We start from the raw sequence: 26,922 nt of genomic DNA, 5'->3' as shown, positions 1-26,922 counted from the left end.
GGGCGGCCGCCCCGCTTCCGGGGTGGGGTTGGCGCGGGGGCCGCCGGGAGGGCGGCGATGCCCAATAGGCGGCGAGCGGCCTGCGCCTCGCGCCGCGGCGGGCGGGTGAGGGAGCGCGCGGGGCGGCGGGACAAAATGGCGGCTCCCCGCTGAGGGGGGCCTGAGGGGAGCGTGAGGGGAGCGGGGGCGAAGCCGGGGCACGGGGAGCGCGGTCGGGGCCGCCGGCAGCTGGCCGTGCCCCTGAACGTCGGGCTGAGCCCGCTGCCCGCGCCCCTTCCTCTCCCCGCCGAGCAGAGCGATGGATCCGAGCCTGCTGAGGGAGCGGGAGCTGTTCAAGAAGCGTGCCCTCTCCACGCCGGCGGTAGAGAAGCGCCCAGCGCCATCTTCCGACTCCGCGGCCTCCAAGAAGAAGAAGGCGAAGGTAGAGCAGAGCGGCTCGTCCAGCTCCAAGCAGAGCGCAGGTCGGTGCGAGTGGCCTGCGCCGCGCTGCTCTTGTGCTTTCTACCTTTGTGCTGAGCGTCCTGCCGGCTGTAATCAGCTTTTCTCCTAAATTGTCGCTTTTTTTACCAAGAAACGCGGTTGCACGATGTGAAAAACAAACTTTGGCTGCGCGGGTCAGGCCAGCTGCTGTTCCAGAGCGTCGCTTCGTGCCACGCTGCGGGTGGCAGCGAATGCCAGGCCCCTGGGGCCTTCTGGCAAGGGGGCCTCCTGAAAACGTAATTCTGCCAGCCCCGAGTCAGGCTGCTGTGATGGGTCTTGTAATTTGCACCGTGCCTGGCTGGCGTGCTGCGGCTAGCAGCCCGTCTCGTTTTACTCGGGAACTAATCTCGGCTTGCAAACACGGCTGTAGGTGTCTGCCTGCCTGAGGAGTTGGCTCGTTTCCCTGGGGTGGAGGTGCTGACAAAGTGCCTCTCGAAACCAAACGAGTTCATAAAGCAGCACCCAAAGAGTGCGAGCAGCTGAGAGGCGCAGCAGGGAGAGGGCTTGTGTGCGCACAGCAGCCTGCTCTGTGTTTGCTTTTATGGTGTGAGAAGAGTAATTTGGGGGGCTTGCGGATATTCTCTGCAAGCCCTGGCACAGTTCTCTGATGTACCCTGTTGGGCAAAGGGGAGGTCGGGAATTACTAAGATACAAAGTAATGCTGTTGTGTAACTCCCTTGCAGGCTTGTGTTTTGAGTGCCACCTGTGGCTCACTTCTAAACTCTAAATGAAACAATGCAACTAAAAAGAGCAGCAAAGAATGTCATTGATAGGAGGAGTGGAGCATTGAGTTTTTCTGACTTTGGTTTTCAGACCCCCTCAGGGCACCAAATAAAGTCATCAGCCAGACATTTAAAATAAATCAGAGCAGGCCAGGTTTCCACTGCCTCTTTGCCACGCTGTCCTCTCCAAATAAAATCAAACTGTACGTTGGGATATCCTAAAGTGTGCATCCAGAGGGAGGGGGGTTTACTGGGAAAGAGTGATGGGCAGGCAGTCCAAGTGTGGCTCGTCTGGAGGATTTGGGTAGCTGTGTGACCAAGCAGCAGCACAAATAGAGAAAGTGTCGTTTTGTTTCTGTGGTTTTGTGGGGTGGGTATTTCTGTGAGTGCTTTTGCAGCTGTCAGATGATGAGCTTACACAGATAAGAACGTGTGGCTGTGAGGAAATGCACTTTGTTTTCGTGGTGCTGGCTTCGTTCCAAACAGTATCAGAAAGCTTTCAAGATTTTTCTAACGTCTTTATGCACAATGAGTTCAGTCTCCTTTCAGTTTTCCCTGTGGAGTATTTACTAGCTGCTGCAGAAGCAACAAGGGTGGAAGAAAAGTACTGGAGAGTGAGCAAACCAGCTCTCTCCCTTCTGTTCTTAGGAGCTGGTTCAGAACAAGCATGCTGAGGGGCAAATGACAGAATGGGCCAGGCAGCCACAGGCAACACACACGTTGCTCTGTGATGCTGCAAAGTCCTTTGCTTAAAACCCCATTTTTTATTTGAATTGCCAGAATGCTAGGGGCCTGTCGCGATATGCGTGTAGCAGAGGGGGGCCTTGGAGAGGTGGAGTAAAAAGTGATGTTGGAGAATCCCTGAACCCCTGAAGAAATTAAAATTAAGAGGGTCGTTTCCAGTTTTGTTGTGTGGTGGCCACAGAGATGATAAATAATGTTCCAGTGGTTGTGTGTGAGCATCGATAGCCCCTGGGTATGCAGAGCCTGCAAGTTCTCCGTCATTCTAGGACTCAGAGAACCTGCCCTGGACTCTTTTTTGGGATGGAGGGGCACTGAGAGACCATGCTAATCCTTGAGTGACCACATGGGTAAATCTAGCACGTGTCTGTGAATTTGTTGTGAGCTTTCCAGTGAGAATAGTTGTTTCCATAGTTGTCTGAAATTATGCGAACGAGTTACTTGACAAATTCAAAGCTGCCTTGTTTATTCAGTTCAGAATCGTAACAGGAAAATAAAGGAAATAGATCACATCTGTTTATTTCTTTTTATTGATCAACAGTTAAGTCTTTCTCTTGAGACCTTTGTGGCAGTGATCCTGGCCATCAAGAGCTGAAACCTCCGGGAGCTGTTTCGCAGCCTTGCCTCTCTGCCTTAGTTTGTGTGAGGGGAAGAATTCTCCTGAGGCTGGAGGGCTGCACAAGGGGAGATCCTTGTCTTCTGCTCCTTGTGCAGACACCCAGCTTCCTGTGAAAACGCTTAGCTGGAGCAGGTCCTGAGACTTCTCCCCGCGTGTGCCTCCCGGGAGGGCACGAGGACACGAAGCCGGTGCAACCAGCTGCATGCAGGGCGCTGGGCAGGGGAGCTGCCGGTGGAAAGCGGTCCTGTTGTGTTTGGAGCGGGTGCCTTCAGGAAAGAGGCGCGTTAGTCCAGCGTGTCCCAGCAGCTCCCCTTGCCTCTCGTGAGCAGGACAGCAGTCTGCCAAATGCGCAGCTCCCCGGTCCAGAGGACATCACGAACGGGACCTTCGGCGCGTGTCTGGGGGTGACTCCTCGATTGTCTCGTAGCTGGGGCATCAGCTTCTCTTAATTGTGCTTGTAGTTTGATCGTAGCTAGAAGCATTCTCTGCGTACGGGGCTGACGCCGTTCGGTCTTGCCAGTAGTTAGCGTGTGGGAGGTGAACGTTTGCAGTGGTAGTGGTGTCGTTTGTGACTGAGGAAGGGAGAGCGCTCTTCCAGATGAATCAACGGAGCTTCTCGGTCAGCAGTGGTCTGGGTACCCTCTGACTGCTTCTCGCCAACCAGGAAGAACGTGGGGCAAATCAGCAAGTCCTCTAGTGTGTGTGCCCACATCTTCTGTTGCTGAGGCATGTGAAACCTGAGAGGGATTTCATCAAAAAAAACTTTATCAGAAAAGTTTATCGTTACAGGTACTGGCCGTGGCACGGAGGTATTTCTGGCAGGGATAAAACTGCAGGACTGGTGTTGTAGCTTACTCGTTCATCTGGCCGTTAGGTGGGCTTTGTTTCCCTAATGCCAGGAGCATTATTTGGGTTTTATATAGTTAAATATATCTTGTCCCACACCTAGCATCGGTCTGGTTGGGACATTTCTCACTGGCTTGCTTTTCTCTGTGTGTCCAGCAGTGAGAGATTTGGGTCATACCGAGGGCTACGCATTTGGGTGTCATCATTACAGCTGTAATTTGTAAAGGCAAAACTTTCCTCTTTTAAAAGCTATAGGTGCCACGCAGCACAGAAGGATGATGTGGTGAACTAGAGGTAAAAGCCGATGGTGCAGGTTTTCTGTGGTCGGTTTGTGAGAAAGAGAGGCGTGAGGGGTCCAACTCTGGGATGCATCCACAGGCTGATGGACTTCTCTGAGGGTCTCTTGTGCAAAACAAAGCCACGTCTTGCTGCTCATCCACCCCACCACCTCTAGTGCAGGGGTTATCGTGACGTGGCCTCCTCTGTGAGGCGTGTGGCCACCTGCAAGCCGCGTGCTGGCTGGGAGGGAATGTCCTCAGTGAGGGGAGATCTGCAGCCTGCGTTGTGTTGTGGCAAGGACTCGGTCAGCTGCAGTTCAGCTTTGAAAAGTTGAGGTGGGACTGACATGTCCAGCACTTCTGGTTCCCTGTAGCGTCACAGGTGGCACAGCAGCCTGGGGACGGAAAGGTGACCCTGTTTCTTCTAGACCACAGTCCTAATTCAGTGTGCTTTTGGGGAAATAACGGGAGTTAGGGTAGTGCAGTGTCTTGACGCCCAGAAGCTGTTAAACAGAATATGAAGGAAGGGGAGAGCACTTCTCTGGAACTGGAGAAGGGAGGGAGAAGGGGTCAAACTGTACCACAGGAGGCTAGCAAAGGCTATTTTAGGGATGGTTTTCATGCTGGCTTGATTTCCCCCCACCATCCTATTTTTTTTAGAGCAAGGAACCTGTAGTAAAAGCTGCCAAAGGCAAGAACTCACACGAGCCCCCCCCATCTCATGGGATCTCTTGCCTTTAAACCCTGATGCCTCCTATCTCTCTTCCCCTCATCCCTTACATGTCTGTCTTGTCCCTGGATGGCTGGCCTCAGGGGGAGGCCAGTGCTGTGCCATTGTGCTCTGTCTGATCACATTGCTGAGCATTTCTACAAGTGATTTTTTCCAGTTAAGCAACATCGCTTTATGCGTGTTAAGCAGCGTTTGTTCGTTCAGGTAGACAAGGACCTACTCTAGTAACTCAACATGAACAACAGAAATGCATTTAAAAACAAAGAAATTTTCTTCCACCATTACATCGCAACAGATCATCCTTTTGCTAAGCACTCAGAACGCCTTTGCTAATTATTCAAGTTCACATCCAGAGATGAAATGGGAGCTGCTGCTATTACATTTAAGTCCAAAAGAAACGAAAAAACACATGGGACTTGCTCGTTGGTAAGGTACAAGAGGATTTGTTCAAGGTGTTAAACGTTGTTCAAGTGCTGATGATCAGTCCTTCCTACACCACCTCTGTTTCGCGCTTTCTGAAGCTGTTCATCATCGCTCTAACAGGGTTGGGCTCGTTCTCCAAGTCTTTCATAGTTTTGTTTTTCACACAGCAGCAACAGTCTAGCAGTTCGTAGAGGAATGCCAGCACCACCAGAGAGACGACAGTAAAGATGAATATGATCAGAATAACAAAGCAGGCAGTGTTCCAGTTATCGTGGAAGGGGTAAATTTTTTGCACTTGGAAGCCCAGGTACTGGTAGACGGAGGTGGTCTCGTTCCAGTGAGTGGCGTTGAGGGTTGCCATTCTCGCAGAGTTGCCTTAACGTATTCCCTGTCACAGATTTGGGGGCTGAAACAGAAAACAAAGCTGTTGAGGACTCTGTTGATCAAGAATATACTGTGATTTTTATCGCAAACTGGAAGAACTTCGTCTCAGACTGTGTCTCACACCGCCTACAATACATGGATTGTTGAATGGGCTTATTTGCTCACAAAAGTATCAGACCAAAATGTAAACTTTGTGACTTGTCTGGAACATTTGGTTCTGTGTTTCTGTTCCCTACATGCACAAAGTATGTAAGTTACTCTGAACTTAAACAGTGTTGTTTCTTTATTTCAAGTACCGACAAAGAGGTTACAAAGAGGATTTGAAGGTGTACAGTGGTTTCAACAACCTGTCTGCCCTTACTTCTGAGGCTTAGTACTTCATGCCATGAAAGCCTGCAGCCTTCTTTTGGCATTCCTGGAAAAACAGGAGATCCTTTTGCCATCTGCCATAGCTGAGTGCTTCGGGCAACTTTCTATATGTTAATATTGTTTGAGTTTGTTTGCTTGTTTGGTTGTTTGTTGTTGGTTGGTGGGTTCCCTATTTTGCATAGAGAAAGAAAGCTTTTTAAAGAACAGATGTATATAGCTATCTTGGAGGATTTTTCCAGAGAATGGGGCTGAGCTGTCCCTTGTCCTTCTAGTTCTCAAATACAATCTGGGTTTCTGAAAACTCAGTTTGGATTTGCCTGTTAGTGCAGACTCATTAACACTGCAAAACCTTTTTGACCTAAGAAGGCCAGCCTTGCTGAGGTGTTCATTCTCCAGCTGTGCCTGCTGTTGGTTATCTGGAAATCTCAGTCCATTCGTGACCATTAGGAGAGACAGAAGGAACACCCAACCCAACCCTTCCTGAGCTCTGCCTTATTCTCAGCTGCCTTCTCTGCTTAGCCACAAGGACAGGATCCTGTCTTTTGCCCAGCGCTGTGTGCTTGGACCAGGAGAAGACAAGGCTGCGTCATGGTGTGGGGGAGAGAAAGTGAGAAGTTGGTTTCAGCAAATACAGCTTTGGCATGAGTGATATTGCCGTCAAGGCACGCAGTTTGGGAAGGGCCATTGCGTGGAAGTGTGGAAGCAAGCTGTGTCGCAGTAACCCGTGTGGTATTTCTAGAACACAACAAGCATTTGGTCTCTCTCTGGATTTCTCTGTGGGTTATGGCAGATGAGGTGTTTGGCAATAAGAGCTTCACAGTTGTGTGTCTCTTTTTTGGTTTCCTTCTTTCTCTGGCTTTGTCTCCCAAAACAGAAGGAGCTTACACTACTTCTGGTGTATAGTCTATGATGTAATAAAAAATATACCTGAGGAGCTACAGTAACTCCTGGTTATCTGGCCTAGCATACTGGGGGATGCTGTAGTGATCTTTGGGTCCCTCAGAGCAACTATTTCTTTCTGGACTCTTATTTCCATGCATCAATGAAAGATTTTTGCTTTGAACAGAAAGCAAAAAGTAAAAATTTTTCTATATTCGTTACAAAATAGTCCTGGCTACCCACATTTAGTTCAATTTCATTCAGTAATTAAAGCTACAGAACCAAGGGGCAACACCGGTGTTTTGTTTATTAAGCTGTGCTCACAGATAATGCTTTAATGAACCTTGCATAGCCCAGAAATAATTCTGCAATCAGCCTGTTTAGCAAGTGACAACCAGAAAATGCCTAAATAAACAAGAAGCAGCACAGGAGAAGTGTTGATGGAGTCTGCTGAAAAAGGTTGCTTAAAGTAGTTCAATCACCTCTCCTTATTTAATAATAAAATAAATGGTGTTAATGAAAACCAGAACGATGCAGCCAAGCCAGCTTGCCATGCACATCTTATTTTAATCATTCAACTGCTGTACATTTTGCTCTTTATCCTTCCATCTTTGCTGGAGTTAATTGAAACAGACCAGCTTTGTCAGTGAAACTAGCATTTGATGTTTACTGGAGGAGTTGCAGCAATTTATCGTTTCTTCTGTTACATTTGTAATTGAATGCACAAATTTGTAAATGAATGCTCAAAGTAAGACTGAAATGGATAGAATGAATTAATCTTATTTTATATATATACACACGAAAGTTTGTAGAGCAAATCCAAGCTAAAAATACCAGTGAGTTGAGTTGGGTCTGGCTTTGAGAGGCAGGTTTGGTTTGGCCATGGCCTAGGCAGGATGCTCAGCTGGCATGTTTCACAGGGGATGGAGCTAAATTCAAGAGAGTTCTTGGATCAATGTATATTTTAAATGGCATGAGGATATCCTTGGAAGAATGGAGGGGATTTTTGTTTTGATCCTTTTGAACAGATATCTGAGATGGGATTTTGTTGGCATCATTACTGATAAATTCGCTCACTCTGTAAACACCAGGTACAACAATTATCTTTTTCTATCGATAAGAAATACTGTATTTTCAGCAGTATCAATGGAAATCAAGCTCTGGGACCACCGGAGGGGCTGGGCATGATGCCCAGCCACCGGCCCTGGAGGCGGGAGGAGAGGAGCTGCTCCTGCAGGGCTGGCTGCTGCCACCATTATGGGTCTGCCTGCGTACCTGGGGAGGCTGCGCTGAACTGAATGGCTGAGCTGGTGCTCCTCCAGGGTGGTGGTCAGCTCAGGCTTGGCTGGGGTGAGGCAGGCACGGAGCAGCTCCTGGCTGTCATCGCTGCTGCGCCAGACCGGAGTAGCGCGATTTAAATTCGTACTGTAAGCCAGGCTGATCTGCATGCGGTCGGGCTACCCAGAATTGAGTGAGTTAAATGTTTGATGAACTGGGTTCTCTAATATCTAGGTGAGGATTTAATGTAAAAGTATCCTCCTTCCCAGGTGCTGCAGGAAAGCAGCTTTATTTGAAATCATATTCATGGAGCAGAGGGAAATGACTGGCAAAAAATCATTTCAGTGCAGTACAGGGGAAGTCCTGTTCGAGAAACCACCAAATAGACATCTTGAGGTTATGGCATGTACAAATCAGCCGGATTATAACCTCTTTGTGTTGGATTGATCAGTGCTGTGATATTTACAATGCTAATAATACGCAAAGGGGTTTTCTTCCTACCCTAACAGACCAGTTTCTGGAACACGTTTTTAGCACATCCATGCACACGCATCTGTTTTAGCCGGTGTAATTGATGAGGTTTACAGAATACCCTCCTGGGAGGTACATTCTCAGATTTCAGCTTTAACAGGCTATTTTAATTTTTTAAGGAACATCCTTTCTCTGTCATTTCTGCAAGACCACACGGAATCAGTTATAAGGAAGTGAGGCTGCAGAAAACAAGCGGCCTCCCCAGTAAGCATCAAATCCATTTTGTTTACTGAATCTTGGCTCGTTGTGTTAGCTTTTCCGTAAGATGGAGCGGTCATCAATTTTCCATTAGCACACAGATGGTGAAAGTGCCTGCCTGATAGTGCAAGACGAGAGCTCCTCTGTGTTCAGCAGAATAAAATCCTGCTACATCTAGAGAAAAATCACCCTGATCCTAGGAAGCTTTTTACAGCCTTGCATGTTACAGGCATATTTTCCTGCAGTCATCAAGACAAACCGAAGACAATGTTAGAAAATGATGCACACCTACCTCTTGTCTGAAAGGATGCTGAAAGAGCGCCGTGCCGTTCCCTGTTTTAACGCAGCCTATGGCACAGCTAAGATGGAGCTTCCCTGCGATTGGCCAGCGCATGGTGCTGCTGACAACTTCCTTTGTGCTCATTTGCATCAAGCCCTCAACCCCGGGAGGAAATCATTCACAAATCCCACTTTTGCTGCCCAGATGAGGAAGCTGCCTCTCCCCGACTCGTTATTTTCGGGATGTTTTTGTGCGTGTCAGGCTCAGTAGCTGAGGAGCGCACGGGGGCGCGCTGCTGGCCGTGCCCCGCGCTGCTCTGCGCTGGAAGGCAGCTGGTCAGAGCGTGACGTTGGAAGCGCTCACATCCGCAGGCTCCAGCCTCGCAGCGTGCTGGACTGACTTGTCAGGAGCTGTGGCGTGCCGTAGCCAGGCCGATTAAACGGGATAATCTCCTTGATGCAAATGACAGAACAAATACGTGCTAAGTCGCCTTAGCTGTTTGTTCTGGCTCTTGATTTTTATTTTAGTTGCTTCAGACCTCCCGTTACACGTTGCAAAATTTCCTTCAGATGAATTTTTAATGTTAAAAGGGGATCCTGTGGGGAAAAATCCCCAAAGGCTAGACTTCTCGGGGAGCTGGCTTTTGTTCTTCTCACTTAATTTGGTAACCAGAATAAAATGTTCTTATGGAGCTGGAGTTATGCTGATTGTCCTGTGTTAATTTTAGAATTGTTACATGGCAGTGTAATGCCTCTAATACAGCGTCGTGTAATCACTTGGGAATTAGCAGTTGCCAAGTTTTAGATTTGACATGCTATGCTTCTGCATTAGCCTTTTACTACACTAGCACCAGTTTCCATCTGAGCTTTCACCAAAATTACCAGAAGTAGACTTGTTTGAAAGCTGACTACATCCAAAATTCCCACTTCATGCTGCCTTATATTAACAGCTTACAGATCAACAAAGAAGAAGGCCGGGGTGCTGTGGGAGAGACATTAACAAAATTCAGCTGAACCACAGTGACTTTGGAAACCTAATTTGCAATTTCCTTGTAACTTAACAAGGGCATCTACATTTAACCACAGCAAACAGCATGGCAAAGACTTTGCTTAGCAGCTCTGCCTGGCACCCACTGCAGCCTCTGTCTCAGCTAAGGCACTTCTACTGTTCTTCCTGTCCCTCAACCTATTTTTCACAGAAGTAACAGGAAATCAGTATCTCAGAGATCTCTACTGTCCAGTCAAATTTAATTTGAAATCAACATGGATTTTAAAAACTCCTGTGGTGACAAAGAGGGGATTTTCCTTTTTCTGGAATAGTTGAAATTCTGAAAAGCTGTTGCTCTTAAGTTTGAGCAACATTATGCTGGTAATGGACCTGTGGCTTTTGGTAGTGGTTTGTGGATATTCCTATTTAATGTACCATGTTATGCAGTTAATAAAACTCATTAACTCTGCCTTGCAAGAATTTTTGAAACTTTATGCAGTAACAGATATGTTCGTGACATGTTCAGATAGAGGCAGACCTGGCAGCAGAGGGGATGCTGAATTGTTGTTTCAGTGGTGCAGCACACCAAGTGAAGCAATTGGAATTTATGATTTTTTGATAAGATCTCCCCTAGAGCTGCTTTCAAAATAAACAAACTGAAAACCAAGCCCATGACAGCAAACACAACCTTACTTTACTTGGGGTGTGCTAACTGAAATAAGTGAAGCTTTCTGCTCCTACTCAGCATTATGAAGCTATCAGCAGTGATAATCGTGGGGCACAGATGAAGTGCGTTACTTCAGCATGAATTAAGGTAGCATAAATGATTATGGTATGTTAAACCACAGAATTAAACGTGTGCTCTTAGGGTATTAACGCTGCTGTTGCTTGCTGTTTTCTTAAAGCTCAAGTCCCAGTACCTTCGTGTTTATGGAGGTCTGCTCAGAAGTGTTCCACACCCAGCGTGCTTACAACACTGAGCCCTCCACGGGTGACTGTGCCAGGAACACGCATTTCTGTCCATTGCCATGCTCCTGAGGGGCTGTGGAACTAGAGGGGGTCAAGGTGTTGTTGAAACCATCATTTTATTTATTTATTTATTCTCCTGTTGCAGATCACAGCAATGGATCATTTAACCTGAAAGCCCTTTCGGGAGGCTCTGGCTACAAGTTTGGAGTCCTTGCTAAGATAGTAAATTACATGAAGGTACAGCGGTTTGATGTAAAACTATAATGTTTGGAAATGCTTTAGTTACTTATTCTCCTCTGGTAGCTAAATGATGCTGAATGTTTCAGTCCAAAATTCTTTTACTGAATTTCAAGAAACTAGTTTGTTAAATTTAAAATGCTCTCTGTAAAGAAAGTGTCCAGTATATTGTTTCCTTACTAGAATCCTAATTATTCCAGGTCAACTTAGAACCAGCAGTAAGGTTTTTATTTGCATTAGAAATAGGAATTGGAAGATGTTGCCAGCTTTTAGGAATCATGAGCTATTTATCAAAGTAACTTGTAATTTGGTGCTTGACAAATGATTTTGTCCTTGATCTCAGCTGGTACTAACAATCTTTTTCCTCATTCTCAAAAACCCTGCGTTATCCCGCTTTTACAAAAGTTGTAAATTATACTTTTTATGTTTTTTAATGCCTTTTTAATGCTTTTTATGCCATTTTTTGTTACTTTATGATAGTTGAATTGCTGAATAGAGGAGTACAAATCACTGATAGAGGCTGTTGACTTTTCCAGACTCGGCACCAGCGTGGTGATACGCATCCATTAACCCTAGAAGAGATTTTGGATGAAACACAGCATTTAGATATTGGACTCAAACAGAAGCAATGGTTAATGAGCGAGGTAAAGAAAAGTTTAGATTTTAATGAGAGATCAAAGGATAATGATAAACCTGAACCATACAGATTTATTTAATTACAGACTGTATAAATATAGAAGTTCTTTTTTGAGAAACTGCATTGATTCACATTTCTGTCTTGTGCCTCCTGCTATTGAAATAACTTTGAAATGAAAGCTCTTCTGACATTTTTAATGAGCAGTTAGAATTACTGCGCAAAGAGTAAGTTTTATGTCCAGTGATTTTATTCATTACTAATTTTATATACTCAAATTGCTTTTCTCAAGGAATTTCTTCATAACAAATCAAAGCAGAGAGTTCTTCCAGTGTCCAGGATGTTAAATTAACTGAACAAAAGGAGTTTGGCACAAAATTCATAGACTTTCAGTTCTTTGTGATTTACTGAAATGAAGAATTCTGATGTGAAATCCATGTTTGCAATTGAGGGATCGCAAAGTTCATTAGTCTCACAGTATATGCTAGGTGTCCTTCCTACAGAGTTGTAACGAGGCACTATGTCCTTCTTCATCCTTAATTGATCTGAATGTCTTCATGGGATTTCAAGACAAATAAATCAACAAAAATAACCATATTTGGTATTTATACTTAATTGGTGTATCTGGCTTTGCTTGTATATTTAAAATCCTTGCAACAAAGTAGTAAAGGCTGTTGGTGCATGGGGAAGAAATTTCTGTGTAGTGAAACTAGGCTGGTTTAAACTTATACAGCCTGTAGTGTTCCTTTGGTACCAGTGCTAATACTCTGGGGTACAGAAATCACCAATCCAGCAATGCTGTTACCATGAAAACTAGGCTTCATCGTAAACTTTGAAGGGTAGCTCCAGGTTATTTCTGTAATTAATCAGAATATCAAGTCTGTACCAAAAAGCTCTTCCCAGGAAGTTTACATAAAATTACCACTGAGTTGCTACTGGGTAAGAAAAGGTGAACGAATATCCTGCAGTGCCATAGTTACCTTTTCTGTTACAGGCATTTTCTCCCTCCTTTCTTCTTTCTGTGTCTCTTCTCTTTCTCCTTTCAGGGTCAGGCTGGCATCTGCAGAAGAAACTAAGTAGAGTTGCCCTCTGTTACAGGTGAACTTCCATTATGGTACTGGCTGCACAGCAAAACTGATTCGGAGCATATCTTAAATAATTTCAATTGTCCATGAGCTTCTGGTCAGCTTCACTCAAGCTGGCATCATAAGTAAAATCCTGCTGTGCAGGAGGTCTGCTCTTCTCAATTTCTTCTACAGCTGCTGGTGCCAATTGACAGCAGTTGGGGAAGACTGACTCCTGTTTTGTTCATCCCAGGGTAATGCCTTTCACATTCATAACATGCATATGACCTGATTCTGACATGCTGAGTTGTCTGTTTGCACTCTATATTCAGCCAAAGCACTTTTTTTTTTTGCATTCCATCCTTTTTTTTTTATTGTCCTTCCTTTCTCAAAAAGGAACACGTGCGGCTTTCTGCCGTAAGAGGCTTCATGGACCTTCAATCCCAAGGGCACTAAGTGAATGATGCTAAGCCTCCTTTGGTGCTTTGTGCTTTACATTGCAGTGAATTACGCCTGGGCTGGATCTAAGATCCAGGGGTTTAAAATCTGTTTCAAACTCAAACCTCCAAACTGGCAGCTCTAACGTGACTGATGTGTTTGTAGCTGTTGAAAATCACACTAGAAAAATGTACTAGTGTGCACTCTTTCTCAGGTTTTAAAATTGATGTTCCTATTACAGGCTCTAGTCAACAATCCGAAAATAGAAGTTGTAGATGGGAAGTATGCTTTCAAACCCAAGTACAACTTGAAAGATAAAAAGGCTCTGCTCAGGCTCCTGGACAAGCATGACCAGCGAGGGCTGGGAGGAATCCTTTTAGAGGATATTGAGGAAGGGCTACCCAATGCACAGAAAGCCATAAAGGTGAGTGAACCTGCTCTACTTAGGTTCTCAGAGAGGACACGGAGGCTAAGAGAGAATTTTGTCACGAGTTATTTCTGTTCTTTAGATAACTCAAAACCTTTTTCAGAAGGTCGAATATTGTAGCTTTTTCTGGACATCATTCTTTACTTTCAGATTTGGCCTGATGTCTCAGCACAGCTGTCAAAGTTCTTTCCCCCAAAAGACGCTTGATCTCCCACAGTGCAACTGAAAGCATTTAGTGGTGCTTTTATCCCTTGATCTCAGCCCCCTGTATCTCATCTTTGCTTTATTAGTGCACTTATTGACAATGTCCCCTTTGGATGCTTTTTGTTGCAGGTTACTTTGCTGCTTCTCTGGTTGATCTTTTTGTAGCACAAATCTGGGTCTGTTGTTCATGCTGGAATCCCTGTGCTTAGAAATGAAGTGATTTTGAGTTCTTCTTTTGTGTTTGTTTTCGAGGCTTTAGGGGACCAGATCATCTTTGTTAATCGCCCCGATAAGAAGAAAATTCTCTTCTACAATGATAAGAGTTGTCAGTTTACTGTGGATGAAGGTAGGTGCTTACTTACATCTGTTGCCATGATAGTTGATTTGCATTCATCTTAGGCAGCTGTATGTATGTATAAGCAGTCTTTTAATGTCATAATCAAATCTTAGGTCTATCCAGATTCAGTCAGTGAAAGGGTTTATATTAACACAAGGCTAACAAGACTAATGAGCAAGTGAGTTCAGAGGTAATAGCCTCTGTTTTATATTGGATCCATGGCAGCAGGAACCCAGCAATTCAAGTGTAAGTATGACAGAAAAGACCAAAAGTCACCTGCCTCTGACTTAAATGGCATCTAACATCTTGCTGCGTAAAGGGCAGCCAAAAAACAAAGGAATTCCTTCTGGGTTTGAGTTTGCTCTTTTTTTCCAGCTTATAAATTATGTGTCTTTCGTTGGTGAATGCAATGAGTTACCAGGAATGGAACAGAAGGAAAAAGCAGACAGGGAGGGGATGTGAGCAGAAGTACTGAGAAGGGGCAGCTGACAACTGGGAGGGCAGTGTAGGTGTGGGGTACTGCTGCTTCCTAGAGCTCGGAGTGGAAATTAATTACGCAAATTGGGATGTGTTGCAATAATGACATCAGATAGCTGTAAGTACAGAAGGGAGAAGGCAATCCCTGGTAAAAGACCAGGGATTTTAAATTTTAAACAATTCAAGGACACTGAACACTTATTGTTTTTCACTTGGACACATGCCACACAAAGCCATCTTATCGTAGAAGCAAAAAGAGTTGTAGAGACTTCGGCTGTTCTACTTGCAGGACCGTAGGAATGGAACATATAGGGACATATAAGAACAAAATATAAAGCTCTTTGTCTTTGAATAGCTCAGAGAGACCTATTTTAACTAGAGTTAAGCAACTTATTTGTTACATACCACATTTATACGCTCAGTAATAATAGCTTTCTTCCACAAAGATAATTTAGTAGATGTCACCTACAGCACCTAAAAGTATAAAAATAGTTTCAAAATATTTAATTGAGTCTCTTTTAAACCATAATTTCTGGCATTTCTTCCTATTGGGAGTCCAAACTATATGTGAAATGCAGAATCGTAAGCCTCAATCTGCCTTTAGTGGGGGGAATTTGTAACCTGCCAAATGCCTGCAATTTTACCATTAACGCTGTCATCTTGCTCAGATTGGGTTTCTTCAGTCCAACAGCCCATGGCTTTTAGGGATCTTAGCTTTGCCAAAACCTTTAGAAATCAGCTCTATTGCAGTAGACAAAGCTTTTAAGTTTTTAGCAGCTACTGGTTGTATCACAGTCACAATTGCTGATCATTTCTTCTTTTGTACCTTTTCCAGATAATTGGCACCCAGCCAGTCTAAAAGGGTTAGCAGAGCAGATCTCTATTCTATTGCTCTTAGTTTGTAATAACTCCAAGATTAACTGTGAAATTTAATAAAAGAACCCGTTTTATTAAGAAGGAGCAAAGGAAATCTGCCAAACTCTGTCAGGGAGCCAGTAAAAATCCAAGGCTGTTCCTATACAATGTATTATATTTTAGCACATCCAGCACTGATCGATCGGTGGTTAGGAACAAATGGTGCAGCCCATTGCTGAGAAAGAGAAGGAAAGGTTAAAAAGAAAAAAAAAAAAAAACACATGGCCAAAAAAATGAAACTAAATGTTTAAGCTGGCTGGCTCAGTCTCCCAGCAAGGAAGGCATTAAAGTCTCTAGTGTCTAATGAAGGGACCACTAGTGTGCAATGTGCTCGCAGTTCTAGGTGGCCTTGCTTTCTTTCATCCGCAGGTGGCAGCATGTTCCCATCTGATCAGAAAGTGATTTTTTTTTTTGTTCTGTTCCTGCTGTTTTCTTGCTTTTCTTGTCACGCAGAAGATAATGCTTTGTTCTGAGAGGGGCAAAATCCTTTTTCTTTTGTGAACGTTGTGATCTGCCTGCGTATGCCACAACTCTTGAAACATCCCTGAGTGGGTTCACTTACTGACTGCAGCTGGAATGGGTCTTTTTTCCAACCATGTTATCCTGTGATGAGGAAGACCCATCCTTCCTGAGCAATTTCTCCTGGAGATTCTCTCCAGGGCACTACAGGCATGTCACTTAGGGAGTCCTTGGCAGAATTGTCTGCGTACGGGATGAGTTATGACATGTTCCTGCGCTAGCAGTGCTATTTCAGCTCATTATCTCCAGCAACGTTAAAACTGAGATTTTAGAAGACTGCGATATAAGCCTTGAAGTGTTGTCAAGGCTCTTTGATCTAGCAACTGATGACAGTTCAAAATATGTTTCTAGTTTAATGTTTATCCTTAGAAATAAGGCCTCTGCAGTGCTCAGTGCACGATTGTGCTGTATGGCACACTCCAGTTTTGAATGCATGCTGGCTGGGATTACTGTCCTCTAAAAGTTCCTCTCCCCTCGCTGTCTGAGCTCCACCAGCCGTCAGCAGAGAAAAAGGAGCTGCTGGGGTAGTTTGGAGGTTGCTGTCTAAAGTAGTGGGAGAAACTATTTCCTGGCAGTGCCTGCCTCTGTCCTGACTGCAGTCATTTTAATGGCTGAACAAGCTTTTCTTTCTCCCCTTTGGGAAATAAATGCCAGTGTACTTCAGCAGCGGTGCAACACCTATATCGTGATCTCCAGGCTACTGGAGAAGGTATGTGTAGTGAGGAACAGCTTTTGTTCTTCCTTTTCTGTGATTAGCCAAAGAAGGTTCAGATTGCATGTGTTCCTCCATCGTGACTTCCTGACTAATTAATCTTCTGTCAGTAATGTGTAGCTGAACGGGTTTATAAAAGCCAGGCTGGATTTCAGGTGCTTCAGCCAAGTAAAGCACTGCCTTTTTGTGCTGGGGCTAAGCAAGCACTTTGCGTGTGAACCAAGCTTTTACCGTGGGGCTGAATACTGAAATGCCAGTCCTATTGCTTCACTGCTAGAGAGGATGTCTTTCACGTCTGAAGGCAATATAGGAAATACTGTAATGCCTGAAAATGTGGATACTTGGTAATTACACGTGTTGTTCTTCCTACGTGCCTTTGAGGAGACTTAAAGAGTGGCCAGAGCCTCTTCAATTTGACAGTACAGAAATTGCTGAGGATCAGCAAGGACTTATGGTTCTGGCTTTGGATTCCAAGACGGTCGATGGGCACCTCTTCTGCCTGGTACAGATCTAGTCCTGTACTCCCTGGGACTGCTGTGGAGCAGGACTCCATCTTCCCTGCTGCTCTTTGTTTCTTCCCTTCTGCCCTCTCCACAGAAATGTTGTCTGTTCTCATCCTGTGCTCAGGTTTGAGTTCAGCTCAGTGAAGACTTTCAAGCTGTTTCTGATCTCTGACAGATTTTATTACCGGTATGGTACAGAAGTTTATCTCCAGGAGCCATCTCAGCCTTTTTGCGAGAGCAGGTGAAGCAGTCAGAGCTGCAGGATAAACTACGCTGAAGTCACGGTGCAGCCACTTACCCATGACCCTGTTTCCCATATGTAAGCATTTATAGAGTGGTGGAGCAGAGTTGCTCAGGGAATGTTGGTGCAAACTGCTTTCATATACGAGGCCCCCATACAGTAAAGTTGCAGGAACATCCTTACCCCTCAGGTATCTTTGCTTTGTGCTTGTTACACTGGTCCAAGCTCTTTGTTTTAAGCCTGTGTGTGCACACAGCTCCATGATAGAGATGTTAGCAAGCATCTGAATTGGCCTTTCAGTCAGCCTGCTGTGGTGCTTCAGGTCTCAGTCCCTCTTCTCCTTACTCAAAAGACCAGGAGTTAGTGACCTGGAGGAGCAAGGGAGCAGCCTGCGAGCTGTTCCCTTATATATTTTAGCGGTCAAATTGCAAGGTACTGCATACAGGGTTTGTTCGTTCAGGGTACGGTGACCACAGCTTGCTGCCTGTGCTGGAAAAGTCTGCATTTCCATCAGGACTTAAGAGCTCTCTGCAGAAAACACATGTCTCCTTTAGGGATCACAGCACCTGCGTAGCTTTGGCCAGAAACTCTTTGGAAATTTCTCTCTAGGGGATTTTTTCTGGGCTCTGTCTTGTCATAACAACCCAAGCGGCAGGAGGAATTGTCAGGCTGTCTGAATGCAGCCTGCTGTGGTCAGATGAAGCCTTACTGTCTCGACTGCTGGACAGCTTTGTCTTTCCATAGCTGTTACAGTCTTGTTCTGGCTCTAGCTGTAAAATGGTTTAGTGGATCCGAGTGACGAGTCTCCCGCTTCCATCATGCTCTGATGGTGTAAAGATCGCCTTGTGGTTCAGAGGATGTGGAGAAGGAATTGGATGTGCTCTGGGACTGGAATGGCTGTGTGCAGCTGATCCTGCTCTCCGTGCCTGGCCGAAGCAGGCCAGCGTGTGGCGAGCCTTCTGCTCCAGCAGTCCCTCCCTGCTCTCACACTGCGCCTTGTCACAGACAGAAGAAAGTCATCGTGAAAAACGGATCTGGTGTTTTGAGGTCACCCTTCCATCACCGTTACGTTGCCTGCTCTTCAGGCACATCAGCTGAGCACAGCAGTTCTCTTTCTGCCTTCTCTCCTCCTAGAGACAGGCCAGCCCCCTGTGTCCTCCTGCCTGGCCAGCCATAAGCTCGGAGATGTGCTCCAAAGGCGGTGGAGGGCAGTAATCAGGTCCTTGAGTGCCATTTCCTCGTCACTGACCCCCCTCATGAGCTGCTGATTTTACAAGCTAGAAGCCGCAGGAAAGGCCAGGGGTGTGGTTTTTCAGATTCTCCTCAAAGAACGTGGAGAAACCTCATTCTCTCATGGGTTAAGGGTATGAATGCTTGGCCGGGAGGTGCAGAAATACCACAGCCACAATCGTGGAGCACTGTTTGCCGAGAGCTGTAGCTACTGCCAGCTTTTTCCATAGATTCTCGCATTTCAGAGAGGATGTCAACAATAATTCAGATAGTGTATTCCCAAGGTCTAAACTTTCACTAGCTGATAGGGGCACGGTCCTCGGAGACTTCTGAAGAAATCTGACAGGTAATGTGGAAATGGTTCAGCGCCAGCCAGCCAGCTGCTCGCTCTCTTCAGTTCCTGCATTTGGCTCAGTATCTGGTGTTACACTGAAACGGTTCTGTGATTAGATGAGGGACAGGTTTCCATTTCTCCTCGGATGGCACCCTAAATACACACCCCTAGTACGCGCAGCCGCCTGAACACTGCTCCACCTTCATCCTGTGCTTTTAGTTCCGAACCAACCCTCTGACACCGAGTGTTGCCAGGGGACAGCGTGATTGCGATTTCCCACTTTCCCCCGCATTAAGGTACTTCAGTGCTGTACACGGAGCTTCTGCATTGAAGTTATTTTGCAATTACCAGAGTCAAAGCTATAGCACTGAAAGCAGCCTGATTTATGGAGGAGTTATTAAGTGGCGTTGCTGTGAATACTTTGTAGTGATTCTGGTGGGGCCAATTAGTAAATTAAACTGTCTGTACTTAAAGTCCATTTTAGCGTTGCGGTCTGGGTTCTTGGTGACTGTTCCATTCATATTTCTTGGACAAGTTTGAAAGGCAAATGTGAGGCTGTAATGATGGTATAACATCATTATGTTGCGTTACAAGAAATGCAAAATGCTGGGGTTAGGTATTAACTGTGCTCTGCGCTTCTGTGCATTTTGATCCTTGAAGAGCTGGCCATTTATTTTCTACTGTTTAATTTTTCACTTCTGTTCTCCAGAAGAATGCAGGCTGGTTACCCTTAAGTAGCTATCCTCAGCTTTTTTTTTTTTTTTTTTGCACCAAAGCATATTTGTCCGTGTATCGTGAGCTCTAATAAGAAGACAGATCGTTTGTGTTTGTAGCAGAACGTCTCAAGAAAAAGGCCACTGTCATATAAAAGCTGCTACCAGGTCTCTCTTCTGCTCCATCCGCTGTCACATCCTTCTGCTCCATCGTGCCTGTCACATACGTCTTAGAGAACTGCCGTGCATCTCTTCAGGTCTCACAGGACTCGGCTGTGCAGAGCCAAAGGCCGTATAGTGCAACACAACCTGAAAGTATCTCTAAGTGGGATCTCTTTAATATTCATCTGTTTATGGGCAGCACTTCATGAATGAATCACATAAATGGGTGGTTTGGAGCACGGTTTCTCGCAGCGTGCGATACAGCATTTGCACAGCTAGCGTGGGATCGCTCTTTCCAACCACCACCAGGTCTCAGGGTCCTGCTCTGGCCTGTTTGGGTGCTCAAGACAAAGAGAGGGCACGAACAGAAGGGAAAAAGCTTGAAAGAGCTCGTGCTGCTCAGTACAGAGGACACACTGGGACCCTTGCTCAAGCTGCTGCTAAGACTTTCATCTGAGAGCTCATCTCTGAGAAATGTCTCTTGTGTGTTCAGCTTTGATCACAACACAACCTTTTCCACCTGCTGCAACAGGATTAGGTGAGAGATGATCTGTGATAGCAGGCACCACAAGATATGCCAAAAGCCTGGAATCACACCCAAAACGGATGAGGAGACAGAGAATGTCTTGACTACAGCGTCGTCACTCCCTGCATTAAGTTATCTGAAGGTTGCTGTCTCAGTGCTCCTGTTGTGCAGCCCAAATGGGAAAACACTATCTCCATGAAACCAAAAGCAGTGTTTTGACAGGATTCAGCTCTCTTCGAAGGCACTGGGTTACCAAAAATGAACGTTGTTGTTCTCCACTGGCAAAATTCCTTTCTTTTGTTTCCTGGGAAGCTTGAACAGCCCCTTGCTGTTGGTAATGGGAAGGGAAAGAACGAGCTGAGGCTAAAAGCATGTGCTTTCCTAGAAAAACAAGACGTGTTAGGAAGGGAACAGGTCCAAGTGCAGGAAGGAATTCTGTCGCTTACGCCTTCTTCACGGTGCTGTTCTGTTGCTGTGTGGCTAGAGCCAGTCTATCTGTGGCAGATCGTTGCTGGAGTGTTTCATTGCCTGCTGCACAGGACAACTTCTTACGCATGCAGAAGTTGTGGTTGTTTTGACAACTGTATACTAAATTTGTCTGGAAATAAAGGGAAAAATTTAGTCTTGCGTTGCTATGTGTGCCTCGTGTTTTATTTATAGTTTGTTAGCCAAACCTGCTGACAGGATATATCTAACTTACTGCCTGGGGAATGAGGGGAGGTAGGATTGTACCAGCCGCTGCCTGGAGAAGGCATTCCAGAGACTCTCTGAAACTTTACATGAGGCAGAGAGCGTTCAGGCAGATGGCAGCTGCTCTAATTAAGACTTACTGTCTCTGTCTTTTTTCCTGCTGCTGTGGTTTTTAAGGTATCTCTCTTCTTTTAACACCAGAGGAATTCTAGTAATTTATTATCTGTACAGCATGGTACGTATTAGATTACAGCGATCAAGGAGCTTAAAACCGCTGAAGTAAACGTCTTGAATCCTCAGTAAATTGGACTAGGAGATGTCAGGTCTCCCATGACAATGGCAGCGGAAGATGTGTCAATGGAGTTGCCGTTTATGGTTAGTTATTACCCTTCACCAAGACCGTTTGAACTGGGGCTTATAAAACATGCTGACAGTCTGCACGGCTACAGAGGTGCTGGGCAAAAAGGTAGAGGCTGCAGCAAATTACCATGAAAAGCACGCACTGCCAATGGGTGCTCTGGATGCTGGCACGCTGGAGTGCAGTTAGCACAGACAAGAATTAGCTCATCTCCTTCCCTTAAGTGTCGGGGGCTTCTCTTTTTGTGCGTGTGTTGGCTTTTTTTGGAAGCACATCCGGCGTTTGGAGAGGGTAAAGGGCTGTGCTAATTGGGTGCCTGCTGGCAGCGACCGCTGCATCACAGGCTGATAGATCAGAATCCTTCAATGTTTGAGCTCAAGTGTATTTCCCCCGCTTCGTGCAGGGCTTTGCCAAAGGTTTATTCACTGGGATATGAAATGAGGCTGTGTTTGGTCTTGCAGAGTTTCAGAAGCTGTGGAGGAGCATTCCCGTGGATTCTATGGATGAGGAGAAAATCGAAGAGTACCTGAAACGACAGGGTATTTCTTCCATGCAAGAAGCTGGACCAAAGAAAATAGTAAGAGATGCGAATTATAGATCTTCCTGAGACCCCCCCTTCCTGACCCTGCAGTGTTAATTCCAAAACACGTTGCTGAGCCTATGCACAGCTGCTTTGTGTAGCTCAGGGAATTGCGACCCGTTTTAAGAAGCTGCAAAACAACAATGCTGTAGCCAGCAGCCAGTGTTTTTATAACTTGTTTCAGCCAGCGTAATCCAAGCAGCATCAAGAAGAGGGCAAATGCCAAAAATCCCTCTGAGCTCCAAAGTGGAAGCTTCTGCTTAAAGCCGTACGATGCATTAGGAGCAAAAGAATAGCTACTCTTTGGGGAGAAGGTTTTCTCTTGCCTTTTCTTTTTCCTTTCTGCTAAGTAGCCTTGAAACCCCAATAGAAATAATCTAACCTGCCTCCCACCTCACGTAACACTGTTCCACAAAATGGGTGCAACATGCCCATGTTTTACTGGGAGGCCAAAATGGCAACAAGGTCTCCAGAGATGCTTTCTTCCTAGCTTTTAACAAGTTTATTTTATTTTATTTTTTACATTTATTTGTATGTGACACACCGTATCTTTTCTCTTCTGCACTTGGCTTCGAGCTGTCCTTTCACAAGAGCCCTTCCACACAGGATTTGTTCTTGGTTTCTGCCAGTCACCACAGTAGATGTTTTAATGCCTGCTGTCACATAGGCATTTCTCGTGGATCTCTTGTATGCTAAATGGGTCTTTGAGCACGTAATGTGGGCTCTGTATCCTTCTGTAGCTGCCTGAGAGTGTTTGGAAATCTCACTTAGAAACAAATGCCAGCTCTCCTACAGTGCATGAGATACCGGGAGGCTCTGCTATGTACCCTTTGCCAATTCCCTGCCTGGATTTGGACTGATTGCTGTTGTTTCTTCCTGCATAAAAAACCACCTTCCCCTCCTGCCCACCCCTTCTTCACGCACAGCTCTCCTTCACAGCAAGGCAGAGCCTGTGGACAGCACAGCAGGTCAGGTGTCGCGGCTGGAGGGCAGATCTCTTGACTACTGTTTATTTCTTCTTGCAGGCTCCTATTCAGAGGAGAAAGAAACCCGCTTCTCAGAAGAAACGCCGATTTAAGACTCACAATGACCATTTGGCTGGAGTATTAAAAGATTACTCTGATGTCGTTCCTGGCAAACAGTGACCAGCTGAGTTCTGGAGCAAACAAGCATTTTTATACAGGCTTTTTGCCGCTCAGGCTCAGTGTCTGCTCGCAGAAAGACTGACTGTATATAGTAATGTGATGTGTTTCCCCATCCCAGCAACTGCCAAGATGGAACAGGTCAGTTTAAGAGCAAGTACGAACTACTAAATTTAGAGTTTAATTTAATTAGCTAATGGGAAATGTGTCTTTAAATGAGAGGTTCTCACAAGTTGCCTGTTGGCATGGAGTGATAAATGGTGCTCAGCATGTAATGCAGGAGTTCCTGTTCAGTGCTTAACTCTGTTTTTACATTGCTTAATGGGTATTTACCTGGAATTACTTAAGAGGGGCTTTCTAGTAGAATTGAATACAGTATTTGTTGTACCTATTTCAGGGAAACCTCCTAAAATCACTGCAAGCTAGTTTCTTTTCTCGTCAAATACGCCTACGGTTTTTCTGTTCCTTCCTATTGTGGGATTGAGCTTTACTGAACTGATACCTGAGGCTCAGACTCAGGAAAAATCCCTCTCCCGAGCTCCGAGCAGGCTGCAGGGCGGCAACGCAGCGGCTGCTCCCTAATGCTACCCAGAAATTGCTCTCGGTGATTTCTCTTCACTGTAATGGGTGCACCCGTGTTGCACAGTTCTATACTGTGGACTGGAGGGAAATAAAATGACAGTGTAATACTGAAACTTTTTTTTTTTTTTTTTTTAAGTAATAAACTCACAATGCTGGTTTCCAGTGTTGCTTCCTTAAAGAACGAGAGAGCTTTCGTCTTTCACTCCAGTTGTGTTTTCCTTTTCGAGGAGGTAAAGGACTCTTTGCTGTGTTTTAATCTTCTCAATGACTTATTGTTCTGGGCTAACACTGTCATCTTTTATCATTCTTGTTTGGGGGAGGGGGAAAACCACCTTAAATGAAAGCTCCCTGTGGCTGCCTGATGTTCGCTGCCATACAGACTGCCTAATGTGGAATGTGGCCAAATTACGTCCTCTTGATAGCTCATTTTGATGTACTGAACCGGAGTCAGTCAATGCTGATATTGTTTTCGCGGCACCGCAGCAGAGGGGCTGTTCCTCGGCCCTTCTGGGGTTAGGATCAAAGATAAACTAGGTGAGCCTGAGAGCCCGCCAGCAGCAGATTGCTGCCGCACGCACAGGAGCTCTGCTCTTGCCCGACCTATCAGGGATCGAAGCAGAGGCCGCCCGATCTGGACCCAGGAGCAGATGAAGAATAAGGCTTTGTTGCTGGAGCACCAAACAAGTGACGTCTGCTTGGGAAAGTGCAGAAGGAGAAATAAACTTCTGTAAGTGAAGCATTGATCCTTCTGTATAATACACCTGGTTTTAAAGAGGGCTCTTTTGAGAAACAGACAATGCTTCGAGCATTACACGTGTCAGTCCCGTGTAAAGAGCTGCTGAACACCAGTAGGAGGTTTGTTTTCTATTTTTATGTATATAAATACATACATAAAAGCGTCACGCTGGCTTTGGAACTGTTTTTCTCTCCTGTATCTTCCAGGCCGGCACAAGCGATTCCTTTTGGAGCTTTTTACTTTTCTGTTACAGCTCTGCTATAAAGCACCCGTGGCACACTTGCAAAACTGTTCTCTTCTGCCATTTCACTCAAAGACAAAGGTTCCCTTCCGTCTGCTGCGCTTTGAGCAGTGCCTTTTTTGGTGGTGGTGCTTGGACAAAAGCAGAGCTCAGAGCTCTGCATCACCTGTGATACCTTTTGGGGTCTTACTGGGGTACCTTCCCATCATCTCACCTAGCACGAACCCCTGAAGCTTGCAAGGCAGACCGTAAGGCAGCTTAGCGTCTCTGCTGAAGCGATTAAGGTAGTAAGGAGACTAAAGAATATGTCTGGCTACTTTCAAAGATGAAAATTACATTAGGTCAAAAAATAAGAGAGCAGCAAAGGAAGATTAACTACCAGCTCTGCGCGCTGTGGTGGTGTTGTCAGGCTCCAGTGTGCAGAGGAACAAAATGGTCCAGCTGATGTCCGGTAGGAAGGACTGGGCTGGAAAGCTTTGTCTTGCTGGTGGAAGTCATCTCCTCTGTGCTAGCAGAGAGGGCAAAACAAGGCAGATTTTGCAGCTTGTTAGGGTACAGTCACAAAGCTTGAAAGTAGCTGAAAGGGTTCCCTCATTGGCCTCATTGGCCCCCTTGAGGCTACACAGTCATGAAGAAAACAAGCCCAGAAGATAAGAATGAGCTCCTCTCTTCAGTGTGGGTTTGAGGAGCCGGGTTTTGTTTCTCTATCTGCTCCCAGTGGCCCTTACGGTTGTTCTTTCTTTTTTTTTTTTCTTCCCCAAGACCTCTTGAAAATCAAAAAACTTAAAAACATCTCAGATGGTATCAACGGGAGCCTGCTGAAAGCTTTTAGTAGCACTCCAGCCTGCTTCAGTCTCTTCATGGCACAACGTCCAAATTTTTTTTTTATTTTGCTGAAATTTAATGTAAGAGTTCACAGCTGCTAAAACCTTAAACTTCCTTTATCTTCCTCCAGGGTGTTCTCAGCTATCCTGTGCCTGGCGAGATGGTTCTCACGGTGGCCAAAACCATCATGCCCTCAGCTTGCTTTCTTTGGCAGAATCTTAACTCCCTCAGTCTGGCAGCATGAAGGGCTGCTGAGAGGCATCGCGCTCTCTCTCGAGGACCATGGGGGCCTCTTCCTCTGCTTTTCTTTGCCTTCCCTGGCCACGTGTGCAGCTGACCAGCGAGGTGAGGGCACCTGGGCTGCCCTCGGCAGCGGGGAGAGGATCCTTTACCTCATGCATTGCAGGAGGGCTCCTTGGCAAGTCATTGAGATGAGTTTTTGCACAGTCTCTGCTTGTCCCTGCCAGGTGAGGACTCCTCCAATGTGCACAGGACAGAGCTTGCCACACAGCATCCAGCGTGCGTGTCCCTTTGGGAGTCCAGAGGCCTGGCGAGCTCCACACGGGTGCTTTCCGAGCGGGCCATGAGCTGCCCACACCCATGGGATGCAGCCTCAGCTGGGGCAGCCCCGCTGCAGCTGAAGGTGGCGTGTGTCCGCACTGCTGCTGAAGGACTTGTGCACGCAGGGTGCTGGCCGAGCTGCTGCCTGACCTTGTCCGGGTTGGCCAGGCGCAGAGAGGCGTTCAGCCTCCCCTCCGTGATGCTGATGGACATATGGACAGGGCCCCGGGGGAGAGCGAGCTGTCTGGCAGTGACAGGAGCTCTCTGAGGTATGTCACTGCTGTCTGCCTTGTCCTTTTGCTCGCACCGTGGCATCCTGAGCCTGTGGCTGTGAGGGAGCAGAGGGGAAGGAAGGAGGTGTTTCACCCTCTGTGCACACAGCTGAGAGCAGAAGTGGGTCAGAAGAGGCATGAGCTGAACCCGTCGGTGTGCACGAGCGAGGCTCCAGGTTTGAGGTGCTTGCTGGATGTGTGCCTGCTCCTCCTTGCCCCGAAGTAAAAGCACTTTGGGTGGTTTTTTTTCAAGATAGATAGCCCAGGGGTGTCACAGGTCCGAACACGGGTGTGTACTGGCTTCTGTTGTAAAAGTTGCTGTGGCTGAGGAGCTGTTCCTCCTCCTCCTCCTCCATCGCGGTGATCCTTCTGGAAGGGGCTGGAAAACAGCAGGGCTTTGCATGGTCGACTGAGAAAACTGACATGAGGCGGTTTGTGCCGGAGCTAATCTATAATTCATCGTGATCATTCCAGGCTTTTAGCGAGCGGGGCAGAGGGAGGCCGGGGAGCCCTGAGGAGCGCCGTGAAGCCCCGGCACGCGGCCGTAG

At 46.1% G+C, this 26,922-nt stretch overlaps 2 protein-coding genes across 3 annotated transcripts; one reads left to right on the top strand and one right to left on the bottom strand.

Moving 5' to 3' along the window:
• The first annotated feature begins 87 nt into the window (after window positions 1-87).
• On the top strand, window positions 88-23,841 carry GTF2E2 (general transcription factor IIE subunit 2). 2 transcript variants are annotated; one of them, XM_032186490.1, is made up of 8 exons: window positions 88-105; window positions 295-461; window positions 10,860-10,951; window positions 11,488-11,595; window positions 13,329-13,511; window positions 13,971-14,064; window positions 21,897-22,012; window positions 23,041-23,841. In XM_032186490.1, exons 2-8 carry the CDS (start codon window positions 299-301, stop codon window positions 23,158-23,160), a joined length of 876 nt encoding a protein of 291 aa, XP_032042381.1. In that variant the 5' UTR covers window positions 88-105; window positions 295-298; the 3' UTR covers window positions 23,161-23,841. The 2 variants fall into 2 exon arrangements, with proteins under 2 accessions (XP_032042381.1, XP_032042382.1); XM_032186491.1 differs by lacking the exon at window positions 88-105 and having other exon boundaries at window positions 200-461; window positions 13,978-14,064; window positions 23,041-23,104.
• On the bottom strand, window positions 2,385-9,009 carry SMIM18 (small integral membrane protein 18). Its single transcript, XM_032186493.1, has 2 exons — window positions 8,771-9,009; window positions 2,385-5,245 (listed from the first exon to the last, which is right to left on the bottom strand). Exon 2 carries the CDS (start codon window positions 5,198-5,200, stop codon window positions 4,907-4,909), a length of 294 nt encoding a protein of 97 aa, XP_032042384.1. The 5' UTR covers window positions 5,201-5,245; window positions 8,771-9,009; the 3' UTR covers window positions 2,385-4,906.
• Window positions 23,842-26,922: the final 3,081 nt, after the last annotated feature.

The sequence above is a fragment of the Aythya fuligula genome, chromosome 4 (assembly GCF_009819795.1).
Source record: "Aythya fuligula isolate bAytFul2 chromosome 4, bAytFul2.pri, whole genome shotgun sequence".
In the NCBI taxonomy this organism is placed as follows: Eukaryota; Metazoa; Chordata; class Aves; order Anseriformes; family Anatidae; genus Aythya; species Aythya fuligula.
This window is presented reverse-complemented; position numbering and strand designations above follow the sequence as displayed.